This window comes from Cuculus canorus, chromosome 13 (genome assembly GCF_017976375.1).
Source record: "Cuculus canorus isolate bCucCan1 chromosome 13, bCucCan1.pri, whole genome shotgun sequence".
Taxonomy (NCBI): domain Eukaryota; kingdom Metazoa; phylum Chordata; class Aves; order Cuculiformes; family Cuculidae; genus Cuculus; species Cuculus canorus.
In genome coordinates this window covers 9,568,166-9,594,412 of record NC_071413.1, presented here as the reverse complement: position 1 = coordinate 9,594,412, position 26,247 = coordinate 9,568,166, and the positions used below count along the sequence as shown (strand labels likewise).

At 48.7% G+C, this 26,247-nt stretch overlaps 2 protein-coding genes and 1 long non-coding RNA gene across 6 annotated transcripts; 1 reads left to right on the top strand and 2 right to left on the bottom strand.

The window, feature by feature from the left end:
- Positions 1–659: 659 nt before the first annotated feature.
- Positions 660–7,081, bottom strand: LOC104068350 (uromodulin). Its single transcript, XM_054079167.1, has 9 exons — positions 6,957–7,081; positions 5,977–6,043; positions 5,292–5,459; positions 4,301–4,506; positions 3,568–3,728; positions 2,792–3,037; positions 1,985–2,144; positions 1,436–1,580; positions 660–774 (listed from the first exon to the last, which is right to left on the bottom strand). The coding sequence occupies exons 1-9, from the start codon at positions 6,957–6,959 to the stop codon at positions 674–676; spliced, it is 1,257 nt and encodes a 418-aa protein (XP_053935142.1). The 5' UTR covers positions 6,960–7,081; the 3' UTR covers positions 660–673.
- A 1,710-nt stretch (positions 7,082–8,791) lies between these two features.
- On the top strand, positions 8,792–23,688 carry DRC7 (dynein regulatory complex subunit 7). Of its 4 annotated transcripts, none has more exons than XM_054079164.1 (18): positions 8,792–8,911; positions 9,464–9,615; positions 10,034–10,208; positions 11,142–11,267; positions 12,496–12,690; positions 13,028–13,171; positions 13,501–13,719; positions 14,415–14,543; positions 15,472–15,547; positions 16,030–16,158; positions 17,010–17,138; positions 17,772–17,992; positions 18,818–19,030; positions 20,183–20,293; positions 21,402–21,500; positions 22,555–22,725; positions 23,208–23,347; positions 23,463–23,688. In XM_054079164.1, exons 2-18 carry the CDS (start codon positions 9,482–9,484, stop codon positions 23,551–23,553), a joined length of 2,502 nt encoding a protein of 833 aa, XP_053935139.1. In that variant the 5' UTR covers positions 8,792–8,911; positions 9,464–9,481; the 3' UTR covers positions 23,554–23,688. The 4 variants fall into 4 exon arrangements, with proteins under 4 accessions (XP_053935139.1, XP_053935138.1, XP_053935137.1 ...); XM_054079163.1 differs by having other exon boundaries at positions 10,031–10,208; positions 15,475–15,547; XM_054079162.1 differs by having other exon boundaries at positions 10,031–10,208.
- Positions 21,509–26,010, bottom strand: LOC128853538 (uncharacterized). The gene is made up of 5 exons (XR_008452135.1): positions 25,890–26,010; positions 24,354–24,457; positions 23,491–23,612; positions 21,879–21,983; positions 21,509–21,664 (listed from the first exon to the last, which is right to left on the bottom strand). It is a non-coding gene; the product is annotated as an uncharacterized LOC128853538 (long non-coding RNA).
- Between the last annotated feature and the right edge of the window lie 237 nt (positions 26,011–26,247).

Below are 26,247 nucleotides of genomic sequence, written 5' to 3'. Positions count from 1 at the left end.
CAGAAGAAAGACGTACGGATAGGTGTACAAACACACGTGTGTGTGCACAAGAGCAGCCCTTTCTCTGCTAATGCAGCTTCTGTGTCACACAGAACCACGTGAAGTCCAGCTTTGGTGGGCAAGTGTCTGGTGTGGGTACCTCTATCTCCCCACACACCTGGATTACTCCCTGGGAGGAGGAAGGAACCTCCCATCCTTCTACTGCACTCCAGGTTTCTGGAAATCTGTTCTCTACAGATGAGATTGTTTAGAAATGATGCAATCCCTTGCTCTGCACAGTGGGGTGCCAAAACCAACCACCCACCCATGGTAAGGAAGACTCTGGGCAAAAGCCCTAGTTACTCTAGCTTGTCTCCACAACCTCTAGGCCAAGCTGAGAGGCAGGACTTGCTGCTGCTGGATCCTCAGAGCACAGCAGCATGCCCTCGCCTACTTTTATGCCAGAGCTGCTTCTCCACCTCAGCTTTCCCGAGTACGATTCAAGTCTACAGAGTAAGGGCCGGGGGTCATGAGAAGGTCCTAGGGATTCTACAAGGAGCTCAAACACCCTGATGTGACTCGTCTTTGGAGCACCATTTGCATCTGGCCGTCGTCTCCTTCCCCGCAAAAAACTGTAAAGGCACAGGGAAGCGCCCCTCTGCTACTGCCACATTTATTTGGAAACAGCAGTTTTCTACGCGCTTCGCCACCTCGTGCTGATGGCTGCAGCAGCCACAACGAGCACACCGAGAGCACACAGCAGGATGAGAGCACCAGGGAGCCATGGGTTGGGTCCTGCCAAAGAGGAGAAAGGTTGGTTACACATATAGGTCCCCCGAGCCAGTGCTGAGCCCTGGCATGGCATCTCCTAACCAGGCGCAGATTTGGGAGATATTAGCTCCTCTGAAATGAGCCACCAGAGCTGGAGGTGCTTCAGGGCCCTGAGGGCACTAACAGGACTTGGTCACCCCAGCTGGTGTCATCTGGGGCCTCCACCCATGCCTGCTGCCCAGAGGCTCCATTAAGCTCAGCATTCATGCCTGGTGTTATGCTGCAGGTGGGCTTGCCCCAAGCCCTGGTCCTGGACCTCCTTGGACCTCCTGGATTGATTTTGGTGCTCAGAAGGAGCTTGTCTTGCTGGGTTGATGCATAGGCAGTGTTTAGAAACCCCAGGGTTGGGGTGCTGCACCAACAGCCTTCTGTCTCCAGGTCCCTTCCCACCTAGGTCCTCTGCTCAAGCCTGACCTGTGCCTGGTCCAGAGCTGCTCATGCAGAGCTAACCCCTCTGTGCTGGTTTGGCTTCTGCAACATGCTGTGCGTGGCCATGACGCCTGAAGGACTCCACACTGCTGTGCAAGGCAGTGACTTTAGCAGTCCTTTTTAATAACCTGGCATAGCTTAAACAGTTGCAAGGGTCTGTGAGCTGCTTCTGCCCTCCCCGGAGTGCCATACTTACCCTCCAGGGCCTGTTGGTCAGTCCTGGAATGGTGTCTCTCTGCTCCCAAGGAAGGAGCAGCCAGCAGATGGATGGGTCCATAGGAGACAATCTTCTTGTAGTCATCCACCAGCGCCCGCTTTTTCCTCCAGCCCCTGGAGCATTGCTGTGAACAAAGCCAAGGGAAGGGTGATGGGACCAGAGGGCAGGGTAGAAGCTCACTTTGGAGGGGCAGGAGCTGTCCTGGTGGTTTCCTCTTGGCAGAAGCACAGCTGAAACTGCAGCCCAGGAGCAGACAAGACCCCAGAGCATGAGGGCAGCTGGTTCCTGAAGGACCTTAGCCTGCTCCTCCCCAAGTTCTAGCATAAGCCTCTGCTCCTGCAAACATCCAACGGACAGAAAGAAGAGAGCTCTCTGGTAGGTTCAAGCCCTTCTACCTTTCGTTCAGGGTGCTGGGGTGTGCTGAGGTACCCCAAGCCAGAGCAGAGCCCCTTCTCCAAACAGCAGGCCAATGGAAGGGAAGTTCCCGTGCCCGGCCAGGGCACGGTGCATACCAGCAGGAGAGCTTACCTTGGCACAGGGCTCTGGGCTGTCGGGGAGACAGAGCCGGACTCGACAGTGCAGGAACACCTCAGAGTAAGCAACAAACCGAAACATCTGGAAGCTGAACTTGGCAGTAGTGCTCTCTCCAATGGCATTCAGGTATGTCACTGTCTCATCGTGAGGACATCTGGGACATGACAGTGAAGTCAGTAGGTGGCAAGTGAGGGGTAGCATCCCAACCTGGGACACCAGAGCACAGAGGGACTGGGTGCAGCCCTCCAGGTTTTGCTGAACAGGACTATTTCTGTCTCCGTGCTGGTGGGGATGTCTTTCCTTGGTACTCTGCATTGTGTCCAGCTCAGGGTGGAGCTGCGACCAGCCCAGGAGTTGGCTTGTGTCTTGCTCTGTGGGGCCACAGCTGCTCTGCGGAGGTGGAGTGAGCCTGGCTGTGGCTCCTACTTCCAAGATATCCACATTGCTGGCTTTAGCTTGGCTGTGGACACCTCTAATGCAAGCTATTCAGCAGATACCTCTACCTAGATTCCAGCAAGGTCTCTGCTCCTTGCCCTTTGACTCCCCAGCTGTCTAGGAACAATGTTAGAGGGAAAGCAGTGCTATTGGCAGCAGAGCTGGGGTCAGGACAGAGGCTTAGTTAGGGGGCTCACCTATGGGGCTGGTACACCCATTCAATGACGGTGTCCACCATAGGTTTCAACTGTAATGGTGTCATTGCTCATTGCTCCCTCACAGCAATCTCTCCTTAGCACCCAGCAAAGAGACACAATCGTCCTCATAGTTCAAGGAGACCAGATGTGCTAGAGGCTCTTTACTCACCCCTTCTCAATGAGTTTGTGCCGCACATCCTGGTAGGGATCAGCGCTTGGTGTGGCCCAGCAGTCTTCAACGCTCAGTAGGAAGTACTTGAGCTGTTGCTGTCCTTCTATCTTCAGCAGGACATAAAGCGTGTCTGTGATGGGGATGGCCATGTTCGGTAGGTGATAGGGCTGGAGGTAGTCGGGTGTCTTGTACAGTCTCATGCTGACGTTGAAGTGTCCTTCTCTGACCACAAACTGCACCAGCCTGAGAGGAGAGGAGGAGAGCTCACAAGCAGAACAAGAAGGCAGAATGGATGCAACACAAGCCAGGCCTCTGGTTCAGGCGCACTGACTCTGCTTCTGGTTGGAACCTCATGAGAGGTCATGAGAGCCGGGCCCCAAGCTGCCTCCTGGCTGATATGTCTGCACCACGTGTGGCCAGAGGCAAGGAGCTCCAGGGGTTCCCACTGACCATCTGGCCAGTGAGGGATATGAAAAGGCAACTCAGGGAGTCCTAACCCACACTTCCACAGTGGCCTGAGAAGCGCGTCTTCCCATTCTCACCCTTTATTGTTTGCTAGCTGGTTTCAAGCAGTGAGGACCAGAGAAAGGTAGCTTGTGCATGCCTTTCTTCGGCTCTATCCCAGCCCCAAACCTTGTGTTGAAAAATTATGTTGGGAAGAGAAAGGAAGGCAGCCTGATGTGGCATTGCTCTAGTGGCTCCCCAGAAGGTGTCTATTTTTCTGCCGGTTCACAAATACCGTGTCAGCAGCAAGGCGAAGAGTGACCACTCACTTGCCAATAGCAGTAAGAGCAAAGGGCAGTTTCACCACCTGCTCGTAGGCGTAGATGCAGGAGAAATGCACCTCCAGCTGAAAACTCCGGGAGATCACACTCCCCTGTGCTTCCCGCTGTGACTCAATGACATTGACATATGACACATGGGAGCTGTTTTGCTGTAACGACAAAGAAAGCAAGTATCCAGACCATGTCTAAGTCCATGCACAGAGCTTCAAGCTCCAGTTCAGATGGTGCAACATCTCCTGGATGTCTGCTGCGGTTTTTGCTCAAGCTCTGTATCCGTGGGCTACTGGCAACCATCACCAGATGGCAGGAATCAGCATAGTGACCATGGGTAAGTGCCCCTCTGTGCGATGCAGAGCTGGAGCACCGCTTCCTCTGCATCCCCCCGACCCACAAATCAAGTGAGGGACCAAGGGTCTTAGTCAGGGCTGCAGAGCTCAGAGTTTGCTGCCAGAAAGCTAAGGACTGTTACCAGCAAGTAAAAAGCACAGTGAAATTTCCATACTCTGCTGAATAAGACAAGGCATGCAGCCACCAGGGGTTTGGAAGAGGCAGAAAAGCTTTCTGACAGCCCCCAGAGAAGCCTTCCAAGGGGAACAAGAACTTTACAGCACCCAGATATAAAACGAAAAGCCTCCGAGGCTTCCCCTTTCTGTCCCCACCCAGCATGTCTGCTCCTTTCATGGCTTCAGAGCTATGCAGAGAGAGTCTGCAGGATCCTCACCTGAATTATTGATCCACAGGCAGTGTGGTTTTCACCTGTGAGAGTGGCTGCAAAAAATAGTTCTCCCTCTTCTTCCCTTTCTGAGACTTTGCATGCCTGGTTCTTCAAGTGGACAAGCTCCCGAGGGATTTTAAGGAGCTCAAACACCTCCTTCCTCACCATCATCTTCATGTGCTCTTCCTCACAGGCCAACTTCAATACCACATCTGAAGGAAAAAGCCATCTGCAATAGCAATAAGGAAGAGGCCTGAAGGAGCCCTAGGTCAGCTATGGGATGGCACAGTCCCACCGAGCTCAACGAACCCTCATTGCAGCCTTGTTGGAGACTGCTGGTAGGGTTCTTCAGAGACATGGGGCAAAGGACAAACCTTTGGGAATGCTCAGAAGTTAATGTGGGTCTGTCAGTTTGTACTAGTTGGCTAAGACCTGCACAAGTCCATGTCTGCCATTACTCTGAACAGACAGAATCCTTAAGCCTTCAACATCAAAAGCAGCTGTTGTGGGTCTGGCCCCCTTCCAGGGCTGTCTACAGAATCACTGCAGTTTGCCAAGAGCAGCAGACAGGGACAATGATCCTCATTTTCAGATGAAGAAGATAGTTTTATGGCCAGCATCTCGAAGGAGCCTTCACTGTAGCTGTGCTGGAGTGCATGTGGTTGTGCTGAGACAGTGAGGCAGCTGTGGCCTCTGCAGCATGCCCTGCTCCCCTGGCACAGCTACACCACAGCACAGCTTCTTGACAGCCAAGGTTTCCTTCTCACAGGAATTCAGGCTATTTGGAGGAAGGAAATGGCCTGTGAGTAGGTCTTGTACCAACATGTAGTCAACGCATAGTGGTGGTAGTGGGGAATGCACCTGAACCAGGAGCTGGGACATGCTCCTTGATCCTGCAGGGACGAGCAGTGCTAACACCAGCGCACTGTGCCCATCACACTTCTCTCTGGTGCCCATGCACAGATTAGGGAGGTCTCACCAGCATCTTCAGCCCTACCTTGGCAGAACGCCCCTGTGAAGCCTGGTTTGCAGCTGCAAACTGGTCTGTCCTCCACCACCTGGCAGTGCCCCTGATGCTGGCATGGGTTTGGCAGGCAGGCATCTGGGCTCCTCTTGAGACGGAGGGCAACCCCTTGCCTTGGACCGTCTGAGCTTGCCAGCTCACCTGCAGCAAAGGAAAGGTGAGTAAGCTGAAATGCAGCAAGAATGTCCCCCCTACCAGAGACGTGAGTGAACTCGCTCCATAGTGTGAAGCCCTGCCAAGCTTGTGAGGGCTGAGATCCTCACTTACAGCCAGAGCAGGCACATCACAGCAAGAACCTGCCACCTCAGCTTGCCTGGGGAGATGTGACTGAGAGCCCAGGAGACTTTCTTAGCATGGTCATAATCTGTATCAGAGCTGTGGAACCTGCCACTGGCGAGCAAGGAGAATGGTGGCACAACACAGCATCTGTGTCCACATCCATGGGTCAAATACTGTACATGGCTGGGATGGAGAGCCTGAGGTTTCTCTCTATTTTGACAGCTCTTGCAATCCGGTTCCTGCCCCACACAAGCCCTGCTCTGTTGTCCCCCCTAGCAGCCTTCAGTGGTGCCCTGAATGAGGAACCTGGACACAGATCGGGTGAGGGTTTGACCTCTCTGCCTGTGACCCAGCAGGAACAGTGTACAGGGAGACTCACTCTTGGTGCTGTCGCAGCCAGCCAGACAGAGGGCAGAGACCAGCAGCAAATATCTCACAATCCTTTCCTGTAAAAACAAGCAGGCTCTGGGTAATTTGGTTTTTTAGTATGCTTGCTGGAGGTGTTTGCAGTGATTCAGAAAGAGCCAACCCTCAAGCATAGGTGTTATGTTTCTGTACTGCATTTCCTCCAAAAACTCTGGATTCAATGGCACAAAGTCATTTCCTATCCCAAAGGGCCAGATCAGCAATGCTTTCCCCCCAGTCTAACGCAAGGGCCAAACGCCGTTCTGAATGTAGGTAGCTATTCCAGAAAGAAGGAGTGGGAGAAACAAGACCTTGGATCTGCAGGGATGTGCTGGCAGTGATAAAGCTACCTTTCAGTAAGAACAGGCACTTTGAGTAAAACCACACAGCTGAGGCATCATTCCAGGCTCCCCAAAGAGGAAAGGAAACTCCTTTCTTTCCGCTACAGCGCTTTTGAAGAGATAGGATTTGCAAAAGGGTCCTTGCTTTTCCAGTAACCCATATCCATAACAAGGAGACAACGGGATAAAAAAATACCAAAGCCTTTAACATGGCTAAAATCAATGCCACAAAGCCACAGATTAAGTCAATTTCCTCCATTAGCACAGATAATGGATTTCTTTAGGGAAATTAATGTCACAGTGCTGGATGAGCCCTGGATACTGGAATGTCCTCGTCAGAGATGTGGTTTAGGAGGTGGCTGGGGCCAGCGGCTGGAGTGATGCTCTGCCACCCCTCTTCCCTGTGGGTGTACTGAGAGCAGGGCAGGCCCAATACCAAAAGCCCCACTCTGGTCTGGCAGCATGTCCCGTGCTGCCCCTGCCTGACCCTGACCACCTGTGACCACCAGACCTCCAGACAAGGGCTTATTCCCCACTTTTCTCCATTCTCGCTGCAGCAGTCCTGAGAGATCCCAGCAGCATTAAGAACTCACCTGGTTCTCACCCAACTTACCATCGCCTGGCCACTCTGTGATGCTCCTCTACCCACTGGTGCCCCGGTTGCTCTCGTGCTCCCCACTGTGTGCCTTATATTGCCTGCTGGCAGCTCCTTCTCCCCCACGCAAGCACCCTGCCTCCCGATTGCACAAGAGCCAGCTGAGCATCCTTCAGGGTGGCTGGGGAGGAAAGGACTCTGCAAAACTCCATCCTCTGGCATAGACAGCCCTTCCGATTACCCATTCATGAATTCTGACCTAATTCGTGGCCCTGATGGGATCCCAAACAGGGAGAATATGTGCAAAATCCTCAGGAATCTGGGGTTTTGTGCATCTGACTGGTTTTGTGGTAGCTGCTTTTGACGCAGCAGTAACAACAGATACGATATGAGAAGGTCAGATAACAGTGTACTGAATACACGTGATTTTGCAACCACAATGTACTTTTGCTTTGGCTGTTTTTTTAATGACTTCTGACATCTGAGATCTGGTGAGAAGTACTGGTGAAAGGTGGAGGGATGAGCGCTTGGTCCTACCGTGCTTTGTTTGGGGAACAGTAACCAGCATTAGTCACTCAGAGTGATGCTTCTTGATACATATCGACAATACCCTGTGCATCCTCAGAGCTTTAATTGCTATTGTCACCATAACATAGCAGCAAATGTGAGCATTTTTATCCCAAGCCACAATGAGAACCGGAAAACAAACGTGTTCAGCACCTGACTCTGCTTACAGCCTAATGAACGACCAATTAAGGAAAAAAGAAAAAGAAAGAAAGGCCTCCTGCCTTCCCCACTGCCAGCTTTTGGGGGAGAACCTCTGCTTTCTTTCCATTTTGTGTTTTACAAAGCAATTAACTAGTACAGACACTTGCCCAAACTCGCTTAGGGATGCAAAGGCAGCAAAGCCCACAGGCGGAGAAAAGCAACAAAGGAAAAGGGTGAAAAAGATGGAACACGCAGCAACTTTGGAGGTGTTCAAGGCCAAGGTCTGGTGGGGCTTTGAGCAGCCTGATCCAGTGGAAGGTGTCCCTGCCCACGGCAAGGGAATTGGAGCTGGATGGGTTTTAAAAGTCCCTTCTGACTCAAACTGTTCTATGATTCTATAAGGAATGGGGAGCAGTGAGTGTTTGGGTTGGTATTTTTAAGAAAGTGAAAGTCATCAGTTTAAGAGCGGCCTTGTGGTCTGTGAGGGGCTGGAGGCAAAGCCATTCTGGCATGCAATGTTTTACTACTTCCCCCTCATTTCACCCCAAAACCTTCTGGCGGAGGGGGCTGCCCCCAGCACTGCAGTGGGGGCTGAGGGGAGGTGGGGGGACAGGCAAAGAGGAGTGGGGGGGCCTTGAGGGGAGGTGGGGGGCAGGCAGAGAGGAGTGGGGGGGGCCTTGAAGGGAGGTGGGGAGCAGGCAAAGGGGGGGGCAGGCAAAGGGGAGAGGGCTTGAGGGGAGGTGGGGGGTAGGCAGAGAGGAATGGGGGGACTTGAGGGGAGGTGGGGGGAGGTGAGGAGGAGGAGGGAAAGCAGAGGGAAAGGGGGGGCTTGAGAGGGGGGGCAGAGGGGGAGGGGAAACTTGAGGTGGAGGGGGCAGAGGGGATGGGGGTGCCAGGGGAGGTGGGGGGGAGGCAGAGGAGAAGGGGGGGGCTTGAGAGGAGGTGGGAGGGAGGCAGAGGAAAGAGGGGGAGAGGTAGCGAGGAGGTGGGTGGAGGCATAGGGGAGAGGGGCGGGGGGGGGTAGAGGTAGAGATGAGGGGGGAGATGAGGGGGGAGGTGAGGAGGGGCCGAGGGGAGAGGGTGGCTCGAGGGGAGGAGGGGCAGGGGGAGAGGAAGGCGGGGGCACAGCGCGGTTGAGAGCTGCGGCTGTTGCTGAGGCGGCCGTTGCTGAGGCGGCCGTGTGGCACGGCGGGGCGGCAGCCGGGCTGCTGTCGGAGGCTGAGGGCGGTGCGGGAGCCCCAGGACACCCCTACCCGCAAGGCAAGGTCTGCCCCCCCTCTCGCCTGCTCCCCGCGGGTCAGCCTGACCACAAGGAGGGGGAAGCAAAAGCTCTCAGCCTCGCCGAGCTGTAAATAAGGATATAAACAAACAGCGCTCTGTCCTTGGGGGCTGCTGACTCTGCTGCAGGACGTCCCCCTCCTTCAAGGCTTACAGGAGGGATTCTGGAGCTGCTTCCCAGCTGGCAGCACCCCAGGCAGGATGGAGGGCACGGCATTTACGGGGATATGGGGATCAGGGGATGCACTGTGACCTGAGGCTGAGCGAGGGGGTGTGCTGTACCCCACCAAGCCAGGCTGCCCCCGTTCTGTCTCCCCCTGTCCAGGGGACCCCGGGATGCGCAGCCGCTTATTTACCGAGCGCAGCCTGAACTCATATTCCACGCTCATCCTTTACTGTCACAGAAATGGGGATCGCACTTGTGGCTGCCTTAGCCGTGTTCATGTACTAAGTCACTATGGGCAGAGTGAGAGTGTTTCTGTGTTGCTGTATATCTGGGTTTCACCCCTGAATTCACCCTGGTGCTTTCATTTCTCTAGTGCCCCGGAGGAGGCAGAATGGAGGTCCTGGAGGAGAAGGAAGAGGAGCACAGAGAAGAAGAATTGCTGAAAGGTTTGGAGACCAGTGCTAAACTCCAGGATGCAGAGACGAAGGTGTCTGGTGAGCAAGTCTGCATCCCAAGTGATGTAGCGTAAGTGACATGTTCGTCAGTTACTGGGATGAGCAGACAGTCCTTTAGGGGTGCACAGGGAGGCTGTGCACCTGTGGATGGCACTTGGCGGTCCCTTTGCATAGAGAAGAGCGTGAGCTGGTCTACCTGGTGTGTTTGTCCAGAGTAGGCTCCTGCAAGTAAGACAAGATAACTCGCTTCATTTTACATTTATTCACTGTTGTAACATGACACTATATAAAGATCCACTGAGCCTCTGGGTATGTGTTAGCTTGCCATCACTCCAGAGAAGCTTGGCTACGTCAAAATCATGTCCTTGGATATGATCCCCATTTTTTCCCTGGAAACAGGGAGCCCTTACCATGTTTTGATAGCAGGTCATCTTGCTGCATTGCTTCCAGCTTATTACCTATGTCTCTGCCTCTTCCTGCCCTAGAAGTGATTTTGACTGGAGCTCCATTGACACATCCCAGCTCCCATCCTCATACAAGACGAATTCCCTGAAGGAAAAGAAGATACTGCAGATAGCTGACCATTTCCTCAAGCAGTACACTCACCTTTACCCTGAACGCAACCCGCTCTTCCTCCACCCAGTCAACGAAGGTGGCGTGGAGGTATGGGGTGATGTGGGGCTCGGCCACAGTGCAGGGGGCACTGAACTTCTATAGTGCCACATGTTGGGGAAGGACCGCAGCCCTTCCTGCCCTCCTGGTCCAAAGGAATGGGAACATGCTTGCTATGTCCACAGTACCCTGAGCAGGCACACAGCACCCTGGGAACACCCCAGCTGTCCTTATCCACAAGCATGTTGTACCACACAGAGTGGTGGTACCACGTAGGCTACAGGAAGCTCACAGCATTGCAGCGTAACGTTTGGGAAATAGGAAAGACAACATAAAGGGAAGTAAAAGAAATGCATTAAATAGATAAGGCTCAGGTTTAGTCATAGATATGGAGTCTAGATCCAAAGTTAGGTCTTATTCTGAACTTCCCAGAAGTTACAGGGAAGGAATTAAATGTGGAAGTTTGTGGTCTGGTTTTGTTTAGGACTGGGCCCAAACTGCACAACTATTGTCTAGCTCTGGACCTGATGCTCCCCCAGGCATCTGGAATTGCTGCTTTGGACCAACTTTCTCAAACTTCTACTATATCATAAAAATGCAAGACAAAAATGCGGGAGGATGTAAAAGCTGGAATGGGCAGTAGCTATTTGTCTTGCTTGAAAACTAAGAGAAGAACTAGCTCTTATCTGTAATGTGTCTGTGATTAGCTTGAAGTGTTTGCCACAGACATGCAGAAGGCCTCTCAACCCTATGAAATTTCTATCTTGGAACAGGTGAGGAGTGTTACTGATGCTGTTGATGTGGCCTAGTGAAGTCCTGAACATGAGCTGCAGCATCCAGGGCTGGTCTGAGGCAGGCTTTGGGCAGGAGGCTCTGCCAGGCATCTGATGGCTAATCAAAGTCGTGTTAGAATCATGGAATTGTTTAGAATGGAAAAGACCTTTAAGATGATAAAGTCTAACTTAGCCTCTTGTTGCCCTACAGAAGTTTGTGAGCACAACCATAAGGCCAACGCTGGTGCCTTATTTAGAGCTGTACAATTGGGATAGCTGTGCCAGCTTTGTCTCTGATTACCTCACCATGGAGCCCCTCAAGTCCCCTGTCACACCGGTAAGAAAGGGACTGCAGTCCCATCAGAAACAGTCCCACATGGAGGTGACAGAAGGACCTCTCAGCAAGACACAATGTGGGAACCCTTGTAGCTGGGATTAAAAGGTCTTTGACCCGTCTGTCACGCCCTCACTACTTAGGCAAACCTCTGATATTCCCAGGCCCTGTGCGCTGTGTTTGGAAACGTAATCCCCGTACATGTACGATGTTGTACCTGTTGAGCAATTAAGCACTATTTCTAAAAGATTTTGCCTGGCCTTGCTCTCAGTCCCCCCTGATAAAGAGCTGGGCTGCTGTGGGTTGCAATGGCAGACAAGCTTCCCCTCCAAAGTCCAAGACTCCTTGGGACAAAGGGACACATAAAGCCTAGGGGATGATGGTTGACCTCAGTGACCATTTCTCTGGGCCTTTATACTCTTGTATTTCTATCCCACTTTGGGGGATATTTTGGTGTGGCCTGAAGGGAGATTTCTAGACTGGCAAGAAGGGATGATGCCAGAGTTGGGTCACCTCCTAGGTCAGTGTGAATCAACTAAGGCAAAGGGAGCAGAGTGTTTGCTCGCAAGGACTGCTGATGCCCTGCAGAGTCTCAAAGAAGGTATACAAGCTCTGTGCTGACCAAGTGTGTCCCAAGAGTCCCTGGATCTCAAGAAGAATTTGCACTTTGCAACCACAGCGAATGTATCCCCATTTAGCAGAAGGAGACTGTCTTGATCACCCAAGGTGATGGCTGAGATCTGGGAGCAGATTGTCCATATTGAACTTCCCTATAAGGCAGTATGTGCATATTGATCCCTCTCCTTGGTCACCGATCAGGGCCAAAAGGGAATATGTCCTCTCCTTTAAACTATAATCTAGCTTATGTGTCTTTTGCTTTGAAATGCTACAGACAAACCAGCTAGAGATGGAGGTAAACCGCACTCCAGAGCTGTGGTTAGCATTAGATTTTCAGCAGTTTGGCAAGCTCGTTCTGCCCATCTCTTCTGATCACTGAATTTGTCACTAGATTGAGAGTCAGAATTTCCCCATATCATTTTGGCAAGGACTTTTGAGGTCTGTGGCTTGTATAGCAATTTTATATATATGATTCCCTGTGGGTGCAGAGGATATGGGCAGGGATATGGGCAATGAGACCAGGGATGTGGCAATGCCCTCTCCTGCTCTCTGCCCAGTGTGTGTTTCAGCTTCACGTGACAAGCACTGAGAATGTGCATGTCTCTTTTTCAAGCCCAGTTCGCTCTATTCCCCAACCACCATTCTGAAATACCAGAGAGGGAACTGCTTTGACTTCAGTGTGCTGCTGTGCTCCCTGCTGATCGGGGCTGGATACGATGCCTACTGCGTGCATGGCTATGCCACCCGAGAGATGTGCACCCTGGACGAGACTCTGGAGGTGTGCCCACTGCTCAGGGAGCCACAGGAGGTGAGACCTGCAGTGAGTGGGCAAGGAGTAGCCTGGTGTGTGTGCTCAGCCTGTTCATTTCCAGTGATGTCCAGAGCTAAGTTAGGGGGAGCAGCTTCAGGTACACACTGGGGTTTTGGTCTGTACCAAACAGGAACCTCATGAAAGCGATCTTTTGAGTGGTTTTCCACAGTTCCTTAAGAGGCCTCTTTGGCTTCACTGGTATCCTGCTCACCAGGTCCAAAACAGCAAACTGCCAAGAGTTGGGAACTCGGAAGTACCTGTAAAGCCATACATTTTCTCCCTTCTCTTGATCTCTGATGGGTTTCACAGCAATACCCTGTTTTTGTGGAGGCAGGTACCAAAAGAAGAGATGAAGAAGTCTAGCAAGTATACAGTTAAGCCTCCTCTGGACCTGCAATACCAGTCTGAGCTTCAGCAGGAGGCCCAGAAGAAGGCAGACACTGAAGCTGTTCAAAAGAGTGAGGAAAGAGAAGAGAAGGTAATGGTGACTTAGTGAGGTTCACCTCACTGTAAGCTCCAGGAGAAAGAGCTGAAACACAGGTAATGGCTGACCAGAGAAAGGAGGTCACCACCCCCTGCCTTGAAATACAACACAACCCTGATCATGGCCATGAGCGCTTGGCCTCGGGGAACACTGTGTGTGCTGGCACAGGTGTGTGTACGGAGTACGTACTGCGTCACTCTTCTGAAGAGTATAAGGGCCTGGAGATCTTTAGAAGTGGGCAGGGGAGAGAACAGGATTGCTGTTGGGTTGGACTAAAGTGGTAGTAAAATGGCAATAATTACTGCTCTGTCTCTGCACTACAGGAAGTGGAAAAGCCTGAGCGTGACCCTTTGCATGGCTTACGGGTGCATGCGTGGGTTTTGGTCCTGTCTGGGAATAGGGATGTTCCCAAAACCTTCTTCATCAACCCCTTCACAGGAAGGAGCCACAGCACCACAGATGAGCACTTCCTTGGGATTGAGAGTGTCTGGAATGACACGAACTACTGGGTAAACAAGCAGGACTGCTGGAATGGCTGCAAGGTAAGGAGCCCTTAAGCACCCTGTCCCTGGGAGTCAAGCACACCTGAGTCATGGGGAAGTCCAGTGGTGATCCCAGCTGCCATTTACCATTCCCTGTGTTGGCTCTGGTCACATTGCAGCGATTACATAGACTCTGGAACCACTCCAGCACATCCCAGACCCTGACTTAGCAAATAGATCCCACCTATTAAGCCCCTACAGTGCTAGAATATCAGCTTTTAAGGCTGGCTGAACACCCATTCTCTCAACAGCTTTTGAGGCAGAGAATGTTTTGAACCCATTGAGCATGGCTCAAGGCAGGAAAGACTTTGATCAGGCTCTTCTCACACCTTAGCTGCTTCCCATCTGATATAATGTCTGGGAGGAGAGGGTCTGAGTTAAAGCCACTTTAGGTCTGTGTGGATGACCCTGGGGGTGTGCATGGCAGAAGCAGGTCCAGCAACTTCTTCTCATCTGAGTGCAGAGGCACCATGAGGAAAGGGGTCTGCTGCTCTCCAGGCACAGGCGTGGTCTTGAGTCCCACCAGCCAACCAAGAGTCTGATGAGTCCACCTCATTTGAGATCCAGTCTGTCTAGAGTCCTTTAACTTTCTGATACCCAGCCAGGTCCAGAGCACGTGCAGAAACAGTATTCATATTAGTGTCGGGCCCTTGAGACTGCACTGTAGTTAAGTGAGATTCCTCTGTATGGCCTAGGATCTCAACTTTGACTTAAGTGATGCTGTCCGCTGGGAAATTATGCTTTTGGAGAGCAACAAGCCTCTTCAGCTGTGCCCAGATGCTGAGAAGGAAGAGGATTTATCTGACGGGGACATTAATGATCTGGTGAGTGACCCAAATGATGGCTCCTGTGCAGTCGGGATGCTGTGTCAAACTGGTGTGTACCAACACCCACTTATATCTGCCTGCCTGCTGCCCTCTCCAGGTCAGGTCACTATTGTTCTCGCAAGGTTTTGGTTGGCACTTAGATTCGTCCTGAATCTTGAGTAGTTCTGATGCTTTTTATAAACAGAAGCCCATGGTACTTTTGGTGTCATAAGTGTCTGGGGATCTGTGTAAGCCTCCAGTGCATTGACATTTGGGATGAAATAACTAAAAAACACGAAATCCACACTCAAATGTTTCTGGATGCTCTTTCTCTGCTGGTCAGCAGCCTGCTCTCCTAGCTGCGAGGTGGAGTTGCCAACCAAATGTAGACATAATGTATATAGAATCATAGACCAAAAAGTGCTATGTGCTGGAAGAAAAAATAGTATTTTGTCCTGGTGGGAGAATACGGCACAATAAAGCAGTCATTGCACCAGCACAACAGGACCAAGGAACACCAACAACAGTATGTTCTCTCCTGTTATCTACTCTTCTCAGCCAGTGCCCATAACTGGGGAGCAAAGCATACTCCATGGTCTACATAAAACAAGCTGGTCATTAGTTTGAATAGCAATTGTCACATTCATCCTTCTCTTCTCATGAGCAGGAGAAGATCCTTTCACTAGGCTTGAGAAGGGATGTGCTAGTGAGAATGTGGGGATGAAATGAAGCTCTCCTTCCACTTAAACTGCAGTGTGCTGCTCGCCTGTCTCCAGCATGTGTGTGACCAAAGCAGCTCTCATAACTCTGCTACTGTGTTCCCCAGGACCAGCGCAGCCTTGCACGAGCTGAGCTCTGGTGGCTGCACCACGTTCTCTAGAACCAAAAGGCCTCCTGGCACAGTAACACAAGCTGCCAAAAATGCTAATCTTTGCTTCTATTTCAGCAGGAAAAGAAGAAGGTATACATGAGTTTTGACATGCCAGTATCGTGGGTAGCCTTAATTCAAATATCTCCCAAGGGTATGTATTCTTCCTTTGTCTTTTGCTGGCCACCCTAATTAACCTTTTAGTGGGTTTGAGACGTTTGTTTATCTCACCCAAGAGTACTCCCTTCAAGGCGGACACAGTACAGCAGTGAAGTGCAGTAGGTGAATCAACCACAGCTGTTGCTTTGAATGCCTGCCTTCTGCACTGTCTCCTCCTGGGTGGGACCCCCTGCAGACACGCACACACACTCTGTGTTTTACTGCCACCTGGATGATTTTGTCTGGGATGTACTTTCTGTTACCCTTATGCACAAGGTACTGCCGCTGCATTATCAGATATCTGCTTTGGGAGAGAAAAGACTTAGTATACCCACTTGAAAGCACAACAGTCAGGGTTTAAACAGCCTTACTGGCAGCTGAATGCAGTCAAGAAATATGTGCTCTTTCTTGGGTCATGATTTTCTTCCTCTTGAATTCTTTTTCCTTGAATTCTTCTTCCTCTCTTGCCCACTGCAGAGTTAGAGACCCGCTATTCCCAGGGAAGGAAGGTGATCCTGTACAAGAAAGCAAAACTGGAGAAATGGGCACCGAACCTGAATGGAAATGGGCTGATGACACGCCTCACCATCTACGCAGACCTAGACCGTAAGAGGGATGGGTGAACAGATTCAACGCACAGAGCAAATGGCCTCGGGTGTCCTGATGGGAAGGGGGAGGCAGTCCCCTTTCTGCCAGTCTCTTGTACTTTCTCGTTCTCCTTTCACATTTGTGAAGGACTTCTCTAGCACACTTCCAAACACTTCATCATGCTCACTGTCAGTCAAGCCCCAGAACTACCTGGCACTGCTAGGAGTTTCTGCGTGAGTTCGGATCTGTTTCACACTGCAGCGGTGAGGCTGTTCAGTGTCACAGGTCAGCTGCTTGGATTTTCAGTCTTCAGAGAAATGGAAGACTGGTTTTATCTGATCCAATAGTACCACTGTTCCCATTGGTATTGACAGGAGCCATAGAAAGGGGCAGCTACGGAGCATGGATATTTCTGTACTCCACAGCATTATTCTTCAACAGTGAGTCCAAGAAACTGTGCAGATTCCTAACTGGGCATACAGTGCCCAGTCCTCAGCCCTCCTGGACAGTGTAATGCTCCTATCTCATTCCCCTTCGCTCTGGACACTGTCATTAAGTATTTGGGATGGAATTTCTCTTGCCTGACTGTAGCCATCCACCATGCCACTTTCTCCCTGTGAAATTATTACTTTAGTTCTTGTTGATCGAGAGGAATAAATCTTCTTCAGTGTAATTCATCTACTCAAACGTAGGTTAGGATTAATGTACATAATGCCTTTGCCCAGGGCCAATTCCAGTGACTATATGATGTCTGCTGTGGCTGTATCGGGAGCACAGGGTGCTTGCACAGACACTGAGAGCTCATCAGGTTGATCTTAGCGCCTCCAACAGAGCAATGTATGTTTGTGAAATGGTTTGTCTCCTGCCAGGTACTGAAGTAGTGGAGGTGAGGGAGTGGTTCAAAAACCGAGAAGACATGTTGGATATGAGAGTAGTGGATAAACAAACACAGCTGACCACGGATCACTTCAGCCGAGGACACCGCTTCCATCTTAAAGGTATTCCAGCTCATCTGGGCAGCCGCTGCAGCTTGTGGGACTTCATGTGCATCCCTTCTAGCAGTGGCAAAAGCCCATAGCTAGGGAGGCTGCAAACTTTTGGGGTAATTCGCCTAGATAAAACATGTGCTGTCCAGTGGATAGTAGAGGATTGGGTTGTTGGCTTCCAGTCCTTGACAGTACTCCCTCCCACAACAGAATTAAAATACATACCTATATAGGATGATGTAATTTACGTTTATCAGTAGAGGTAGTAGAAACTTTCTCCTTAGGATTATGTTTGGTCTCTGTGTTGTGCAGCTGGAGGAGAGAAAGTCCTGCATCAGATCTGTTGCTAAAGCAGCAGTTCACCTCTGCTGTGTCCATTCCTGCTTTGGGAAGAGCAGGGTCCAGGCTTCTCTCATGACTGTCTTACTGTGTGAGCAAGGCAGTGACCCTGCAAAGCTGTCCTCCTGTCCTTAGGCCATGGCATATTGGTACACAGCAGGGAGGAGATAACATCCCCATCCTATGCTTTTACATGCATTTGATTTATTTGCTGCTGAAGAAAATAATACTTCCTCTGGACCCACTTGTGTTCAATATTACAGTTTCTCACTCTGAAAACGTATGCAATCTCTCTTGTGCCTGTAGCTCATACCTATACATCCCTGGAACCAGAGACTGAGCATACAATGGAGTTTTACAATAAGGCACGAGTTGATGACCTCCAGAAACGTGTTGAAAATGCTACTGAGATGATAGAATACTTCGTGGGGCGGGATGACTTCCTGCACATCCGGCATGCAGAGTTTGGCAAAAGAGAAGAAACACCTGGTGGCATCGGAACTGCCACCAACTCCCGGCCCATAGTGGTACGGCCAAGGCAGGGCAAAAAAATATCTGCCTCTGTTATATTTATACTATGGAAACCTACTGCCTAGGGGTTTAGGTTCATTTGCAGTGGACGCAGCCAAGACAAAACTCCAGATGAGATGTCCAAACCTTGTTCAGTTGCTGTATCACAGTTGCTTGCCTGACAGAGCTCCAGTGTGACCAGTTGTCACAATACTGCATTGAGCAGCTAGAATGAAGCTAGGAAACCGAGACTTGGGAAATGTGTGTCAGAGGAAAGGAAAGATCTTGAGTATGATTTTGGAATGAAATTCTCACAAGACTCAAAACTAGTCAAATGACTTTGTGTTTTGACCCCAAACTAGTGACATTTTAGGTTTCTGATGAAGTGTCCCACCACTCTGATTTCTTACTAGTAAGAAATCTACCACTTCCTCTAGCCAGATTTGTAGAACAGAAGAGATAGGATATTCAACATCTGGCAGTGTAGCTCAGACACTCCACCTGCCTTTGGACCAGCGTCCAGCAAGCTCCTTTTTCCTTCCCTGTGTTGGGGAACATGGGAAACTTTGTTGTGCTCCAAAATACCTTGCTTCTTGCAGTTCCCTCAGGCAGGGACGAATCTTAAGCTAACTTTGAGCTCGGAAAGCATACTGAGCTCCACAAATAGGAGAATTCTCTATCGCTTTAAGCAGCTTTGTGCTTTTTTTCTCAGGCATAGGAAACAACAGTAGGGGACATAAAAAGCATACTTTTTATGGGCATAAAAAGGCAACTCTCTAAATCTTGTCATTTTTCTGTGTTATCTAACATGCTTCCATCTCTTTCTTTTCATCCCTCATTAGCAAATAAAGGAGTGTTTCCACAGAAACCTAGAAAAGCCTGCTGATGAAGATGTAGCAGAACGCATCTTTCTGATCACAGAGCAAAAGATCCATCTGACATATCACATCAAGGATGAATGCTTTACTGCCTCAACAAAGGATTTATTCAAAGCAGTAAGGGATAGGAAAGCGAAGTCAATGACCACAACCCCAAAAATATGTATCTCATACCAGGTATGGAGAAAAACTGTTTACATCTTGAAGTTTTTCTAGATCACAAAACACAAAGAGAAGGTGAAATGTCAGTGGAAGCACTACAAGCTTGACATATTCCATGCTGACCCTCTGCTCCATCTACACCCCTCCCTCACAGACAGCCTCCAGGCTGACAACACAAATGCCCCTGGAGATGCACTATCATGCTGGAAGTGACTGGGCACGCAGGACAATAGGATAGTGTGAAACCCTGGCTGTAGCCATGCCTGAGGTCATCTTCCCAGGCTTCATCATCAGGCAGCGTAGATGCAGCCACTGGGATATTGCAAGATGCCATTTCAGCATCTGTTGGGTTCAGTCCTGCAGATTTACGGTAGGGAAGCTGAAATGTCCTCTGCTGTTTTCTCTTGAACTACAGCAGAGAAGCAGAAGCAGATATCCTGGCTTCTAACTCCAATTCTGGCACAGACTTCTTGGGTTATATTGTTGCTTAAATCTCCCAGCAGTTACCCTGCAGATGCAGAGAAAGATGCTGAGGCTTAATGTGTTGCTGATAGATAGATAGATAGATAGATAGATAGATAGATAGATAGATGCATACATGCATAAATACATAGCCAGTCTTTAATAAGAGATTCCAAAAAAAGGTGGAGTGCTGTCATTAAGCCAGCCTCTCTCATTCTGGGAGGGGAGTGTGTCACTCCACTAACATCATTGATGCAAGTCTCTAATCAGCAGAATTCTGCCGGTAAATTCTGCAGTGATGCTGCACAATTGCGCTTAGGAAAATGGAAGAGAGATTGCAAATACAGACTTTTTTTTTTATGATATACAAGGGTTTTTTTAAGTTTCTATTTCCCATTGGGGAAAATACACAGAAGGCAATTTCTAGAGAGCCATCCTTTCGTTGCTAACCCTGCAAAAGTGGTCGCAAACAAATAACAGCAGCATCAGTAAAGTGCAAATCATGCCACCTGGATCACATTACTGATGGATTCAAAACTGAAATGAAGTCTAAGAAACTGTTGACCATGGGTTAGATGTTTCAATGGTGAAAACCAGTGTCACTGTATTGACTACAGCAGAATTGTGCCAGTTTCTCTTAGCGGAGTCCCTGGTCCTGTGTACCCGGAGAGTGCTATTGTCTTTCACAGCCTAATGTGCTTCTAGGCAGGGTCTTCTGAGAAAGAGGAGAGGCTGCTCCATGAGTACAAATTGTTGCAGAATCTAACCACTGAAGAGAAGAAGCTGAAGCGAAAAGTCCGGCAATCTCAAGCAGAGGTAACAGGGAGGAGTTGTTCAAAGTTGGTCAGGCATGGAAATGGCTTCAGCTGACTGGTTGCCAAAGCATCCTCAGCATAAACTGTGATGAAAAGAAAACTTTAGTGTCGCAAAGCTGGACTCCATACTGAGTTATCAAGCTTGCAACCCAGTCATTGTTCAGTAGAGATGTAGCTTTAATATATTTATGGAGGGTCACTCACTTTCCTGCTCCGGCTCTTCATTCTTTGGGAGGAAGACGGTTTCAGAGAGCAAATGACAGTGTATGAATTGGAGCATCTAGAAGCATATCTGCCCTTTGTCTGGGCATGACAGCAAAGAGCAAGGATCTTGTATGTAATGTTGAATCTAGATGCTAGGCATTTCCAGGAAGTCCTCTCCAAAACACTGAAGTGACTTTCTGTGGGAGCAACTGTAGAGAAATACTTCATAAAATACATTGCTTGTACTGCTAATCACAGTGTGACCGGTGTAACAAATCCATATTCTTAGAAGTCTTTGTAATTACTTCATGATAAATACAACCACTCTAGCAGATGGAGGCAAAGCTATTGGATTTTATTATTTACTTTGTGAGGAAGAGGAACCACGAAGGAGCTGGAGGGGGTGTGTTCAACTATATTGGCACGGAATACTAGGAACAATTAAGAACAAGATTGCAAAAGTCCAATTTTATTTTTTTAATAGAAATGTGAAACTGGTTCACTGTGACCTCATGAAATGCCTTGCCAAACTTCTCAGTCTTGATGTATTAACAGACAAAATAGTCACATCACTTGTGCTGCATATCCTCTTAAGACAAACAAATAACGCAAAGCTGTCAGTGCAATTTCAAAAGTACTGGCAAGACTGACTCCAGGAGAGCTTCCTTAACAGATTATATCAATAATTGTGTTCAAGAATTTCATACAAAACAGCAATCTAAAAATAAGATGACTATCAGCTCTATCTGGCAGCAGGATATGAACATATTTGTATAGATCTTCTATATTTAACCTTATACTACAGTTCTGGTATGCAGAACCTGCCCTGTTAGCAGGTCAAGCATGTAGAAGTACTGTCATTTTATGGGAAAGCTGAGGGGTCTTTCTTCTGATTTTTTTGGAAGGTGGTAGATATTTTGAAGATCCGTAAGGATGAAGAAAGGGCCATTCAGTTGTCAGTTCCAGAGACAGATGAAGAGAGAAGACGAGAGCCTGAAGCCATGGTGGGTAGACTTCATTAATCCCAGTATCTATTACATGCATACAAAGAAATCCAGAATAAGCTTGTTCTGTCTGAGGAATTGTCTCTGAAGAGCTTTTAGTATTGTTAATATGTACTGGGCCAAATCCCTAGCAGGTGTAAGTTGGCACAGCTTCCGCTGATCTCCTGTGAAAATACAAAATGCTCATGCTATGGCCTTCTGACTCTCTAGAAGAACTTGCGTTGTGGAGAAAGACAATTGGTTTATTTGTTTAGCTAATAGAGAAAATAATTAACAAGGATTAGTTGATAATCGGGATTATGGGAGGAGTAGGGTAGGATAATGGATTCCAAGCTGCATCATTCTAGCCAGGGCTCATTTTGTTAGGCTAATACTCACTTCCTTGTGTGATACAAATCAGTTGTTTTCTTCATTTTCATTATTATTTGCAAAGCCAGTGCAGTTCCAGGATCTCTACTGAGGAATTAATACCGTACAAATATTCTGGACAAATACAAAAGATTAAAGAATAATTACACACAATTTTTCAAGATCTCCAAGATGCTTCTTTTGCATAGTTTTTAGACTGAGGTTTCCTGAATAGAGAGGTTTAAAAGGTGATAATTATATATATTATATATATATATATTATATTTGGCCTGGAACACATGCAGGGGCAAGGATGCAAGAACCAGCTATTATCTGCCATCCTACAAGCCCTTATCACTCAAAATACCCTGTCTTAATCTCTTTCTGGCCAAATACAAATGTACTTTGTAGAGCCCTTCTTGCACCTCAGCAGACAACACGTTTTGTGTAAGAGATGTCTCTACAATCAAGGGTATTAGGAGAAATGTTAAAAAGGACAATAGGAAATAAACTACAGAATAAAAAAATGCATTGGGAAAGGGTTGGTATGCAAAGCTAATGCAAAGGAATAGTTTCAATTATTGAACATTATTTCTTCCCTGGAGAAGGAGTAGTTTTGGCCTTTGGTTTAATTTTGCCTTATCGCAAGGTGTTTGGGGGAAACAGGGAAATGGGACAATGACTCTCTCTGTCTTTTCCCCTCCAGAAGAGAAAAGAGAAACAGGATCTGGATTACCTGGCACCTGTTCTTATTCAGCTTGGCTACAAAGGGAAAATGACCAAGGAGCAGGCCCTGCACGCCCGAGATGAGTGCCTGGCTGCTTATAAGGATCGTCTCCTTAATAAAATTAAAATCATCCAGGCTCGCTATGAAAAGGTATTCCCAGCCTTGCTCCAGGATGAGCGTGTTATTGGAGTCTATTCTGCACTGGCAGGGCGTAACACACGTCTCACTGTGACAGTGGGCAAGAAACAAACCTCCTTTGATTACTTTAAGAGAGCTGTAAACATGCCTGTAGATTTGTTTTGTCATCAGCATGTGAGATCAGAGAACAAAATAGCACCAGGGTTAAATTTAGTCCCTATCTCGATCAGAGCTTATTTGGTCGTCCACTGCTTATTGAGTATGGTGAGGCAACGCTTTCAGGTTTTGCTGCCTCTCACTACTCCACATGTTTTGATTCCCCTTGCTTTCTTGCTCTGTGAGACCTCACCTCAAACTTAATTGCCTCCTATGAAAAGAAACCAGCTCCAGTTTGTGGTTTCTTTCATCTCAGCTCCCCGACCAGAGTTGCAATTCTGTGTGCCTTTGCTCCTCACTCTCCTGTTACCCTGACTCCTGGGTATTTGCTCCAACAGGCGACGAAAGAGCTGCAAGAGAAGGAGCTGTGGTTTCAGAAAAACCAGAGTCGCCTCAGCGCAGAGGAGGAGGAGGACTACCGTACCTATTGCTCTGAAGCCTTGTTTCGTATCCACATTACAGTGCAGAGGTTAAACAGGTACTGGGAATGACTGCCTGAGCAGTGCCCCCCAGCAGCTCAGCTGCAGCTACTCTGGGAAACATTCTACTCCCTGTTTCACTGCCGTTTTCCTCTGATATCCCCCTTGTTCTAGCAACAAGCAGATGGTGTTACAGAAATACCTTGATTTTGAAGAGAAGCTGCACATGGATCCTCGCCTGGCTGAGCACCTCGGTCATGTCTGACTTCTTTACTCCTTTGCACCCGACACTGGAAATCAGGGCTGAAGCCTGTTAGCTGCAGCCTGAAAAAATGTGGAAAGTTTTATCTACTTGCCTGCAGCAAATCTTTCATTATCATCACATTTATGGAGATATTAAATGAACTTGTAGCATTCCACTGTCTTTTTTTCTTTTCTCTTATCTATTTTGATGCCCATCTACCATTACACCAAGAGACTGTGGGAAGGCAAATTGCCTTCCCATGCAATTCCATCAGGATTGAGACTGAAGTCTGAAGGAGACCTTAACTTTAAGGTCTGCTTCAGAAGTTGCTACAAATTACACACACTGAATTGCAGAGCTTTTCTTCCTCAAACCTGCTGACATCAGGAACAGGATTATTTGGGAATGCTGGTTCTTTTCCAACATAATAATATTTTAACAAATTTATAATTTAGTTTTACAAGTAGCACAAGCAAAGATTTTGAACTTGTGAGCTCCCAATAAATGTAGGAATTCTTTGACCTCATCTAGAGCGCTCTGTTAGCTACAAAACCCAGCAAAGACTAATACTCAAATTGACAAACTTTGGATTTTAACATATTTATTTTTCTCTTTGAAAGATTCCACTCACTGTTCACAAATACTGGTAGACAGGGTAAAAAGTCAAGAGAAGCATTCCAAATCCAAGATAATCAAGTATTTTGGTTGATGATCATTCCCCAAGATTCACAAATGGAAGTAGGTGTATGTGTGTCATGTCTTGGTATTTATGGAAGTCCCTGAACCTGCTAGGAGACAATATCTGATGTCACCTCTAGTACCTTAGGTACCACGGACACCTGTGGTGGCTCTGCCTGTGGTTCCCAACAGCTACAGTCTTCACAGGACAACCTCCAAGAATCACCACCTTCAATACCGACCACACCTGGGGGAAGGCAGAAACAGGTTTTGTTGTGATACAGCAACATTATTGTGACATTACACCCAAAATACAACATGAACCAGAACAGATTAAACTTATTGGGTTTTGGTAACTGTCCATTTTACTTGTAACAAATACACACTAAAGAGCTTTTACAGAGAACCCTCCCCCCTGCACCCACTGCCTATTTTATTGTAATAGAGTAATTCTCTCTTGCATTGTTTCTTTTACATTTTAAGAGGTGAAGGCAATGTTAAACCAAAAGCCACCATTAGCTCATACACCTAATATGAATATCCTAGGTCATCAAAATATACCAAATTACCCTTACAGCGAACTCATTAATTTAGGTTTCACTGGAAGGACGCACTCCATTTTTGGGCTCAGAAATGGAAAGTATTCAGCATCTGTTGTGGGAGACAGTTGCAGCGTTTGACACCCATCACAGCAAATTCCTAGGCTGCCTGTGCCTCCCAGCTCCTAGTTTTGGAGCTCAGAAACATTTCATGGCAGCACATTGTGTTCCAAGCCATTAAACAGCAGAAGCTGTCTATTCCACACCAAGACACGGCTTCTGACGGCTCTGCCACCCCCCTATCAGCCCTTGGCTAAGGCGGTGATGGAGCACAGATACAAATTGGCTGGGAAAGGAGCAGGAACAGCTCAAGCTGAGATAAAGACATATCATGGTAGGAACAAACTGATGAAAAAGATTCAGGAATTTTACAGAACTAGGATTTCCACATTGCAATGACTGTGAGCTGCTGGAGGACTGCAGGACCTCAGGGAACTGGGAAGAAAGGAAACCCTGAAGAATCCAGACAGGGAAAAAAAAAGGAGTGGGCCAGCCTGTGGTTACCAACTCTTCAGTGTGAACTCAATACTAGGGAAGAATCTTAGATTGGGTTGGGCTGGGAGGGATCTCAAAGCCCATCCAGCTCCAGCCTCCCTGGGAGACCTTATTGCTCTCTACAATTACCTGAAAGGAGGTTGTAGAGCGACATGGGACAGGACAAGAGGGAATGGCCTGAAGCTGCACCAGGGGAGGGTCAGACTGGACATCAGGAAAAAAATTTTTCATAGAAGGGTCATGGGGCACTGTCAGAGGCTGCCCAGGGAGGTGGGGGGGAGTCCCCGTCCCTGGAGGGATTTAAAAGACGGGTAGATGAGGTGCTCCGGGACATGGTTTAGTGGCAGATGGGAATGGTGGGAGTAGATGATCCAAGAGGTCTTTTCCAACCTGGTGATTCTATGATCTAAACCTTCCTCCTTCTAATTTAAAACTATTAAGACTCCAGAAAAAAATTAATTAAGGACGCCAGAATAATTAATAAGAGATTAAGAATTGATAAGAGATTAATAATTGATAACCAGAATGATTAATAATAAATTAAGAGTCCAGAATAAATTAATATAACAATCCGTTCACAGGCACCAGGGGCACAGCGGCTGCCCCCGCACCAGCTTGTGTTCTCGAGGAGAGCACGGACTGAGCCGATCTTTGATGGAAGAGCGGGAGGCGAGCCCCATCTCCATCGCTGCCGGCCCGACAGACCCCGCCGAGGGGCGATGTGACTCCGCGCTCGGGAAAGGCCGCGCACCTCCCCCGGCTCCGATCGGTGGGGGCGGCGCGATCGGCGGGAGCCCTCACCGGGGGTAGCTCTGATTGGCGGCCACGGGCGAGGGCGGACCTGATTGGCAGCCGCTGTCCTGGCCGAGGGCTCTGATTGGGGGTGGCCGGGCGAGGACGGCTCTGATTGGAGGGATCCTGATCTAGGGCGGCCCTGACTGGC

Coding starts and splice junctions, on each gene's coding strand:
- LOC104068350 (XM_054079167.1), bottom strand. Junction 5,460..5,976: donor TGGCTGCGACAGCACCAAGA/GTGAGTCTCCCT, acceptor CCTTTGCTGCAG/GTGAGCTGGCAAGCTCAGAC. Junction 1,581..1,984: donor GCCCAGAGCCCTGTGCCAAG/GTAAGCTCTCCT, acceptor CTTTGTTCACAG/CAATGCTCCAGGGGCTGGAG.
- DRC7 (XM_054079162.1), top strand. CDS start 9,482: ATGGAGGTCCTGGAGGAGAAGGAAGAGGAGCACAGAGAAGAAGAATTG. Junction 10,209..11,141: donor TCAACGAAGGTGGCGTGGAG/GTATGGGGTGAT, acceptor GTTGCCCTACAG/AAGTTTGTGAGCACAACCAT. Junction 22,726..23,207: donor TCCAGGCTCGCTATGAAAAG/GTATTCCCAGCC, acceptor TTGCTCCAACAG/GCGACGAAAGAGCTGCAAGA.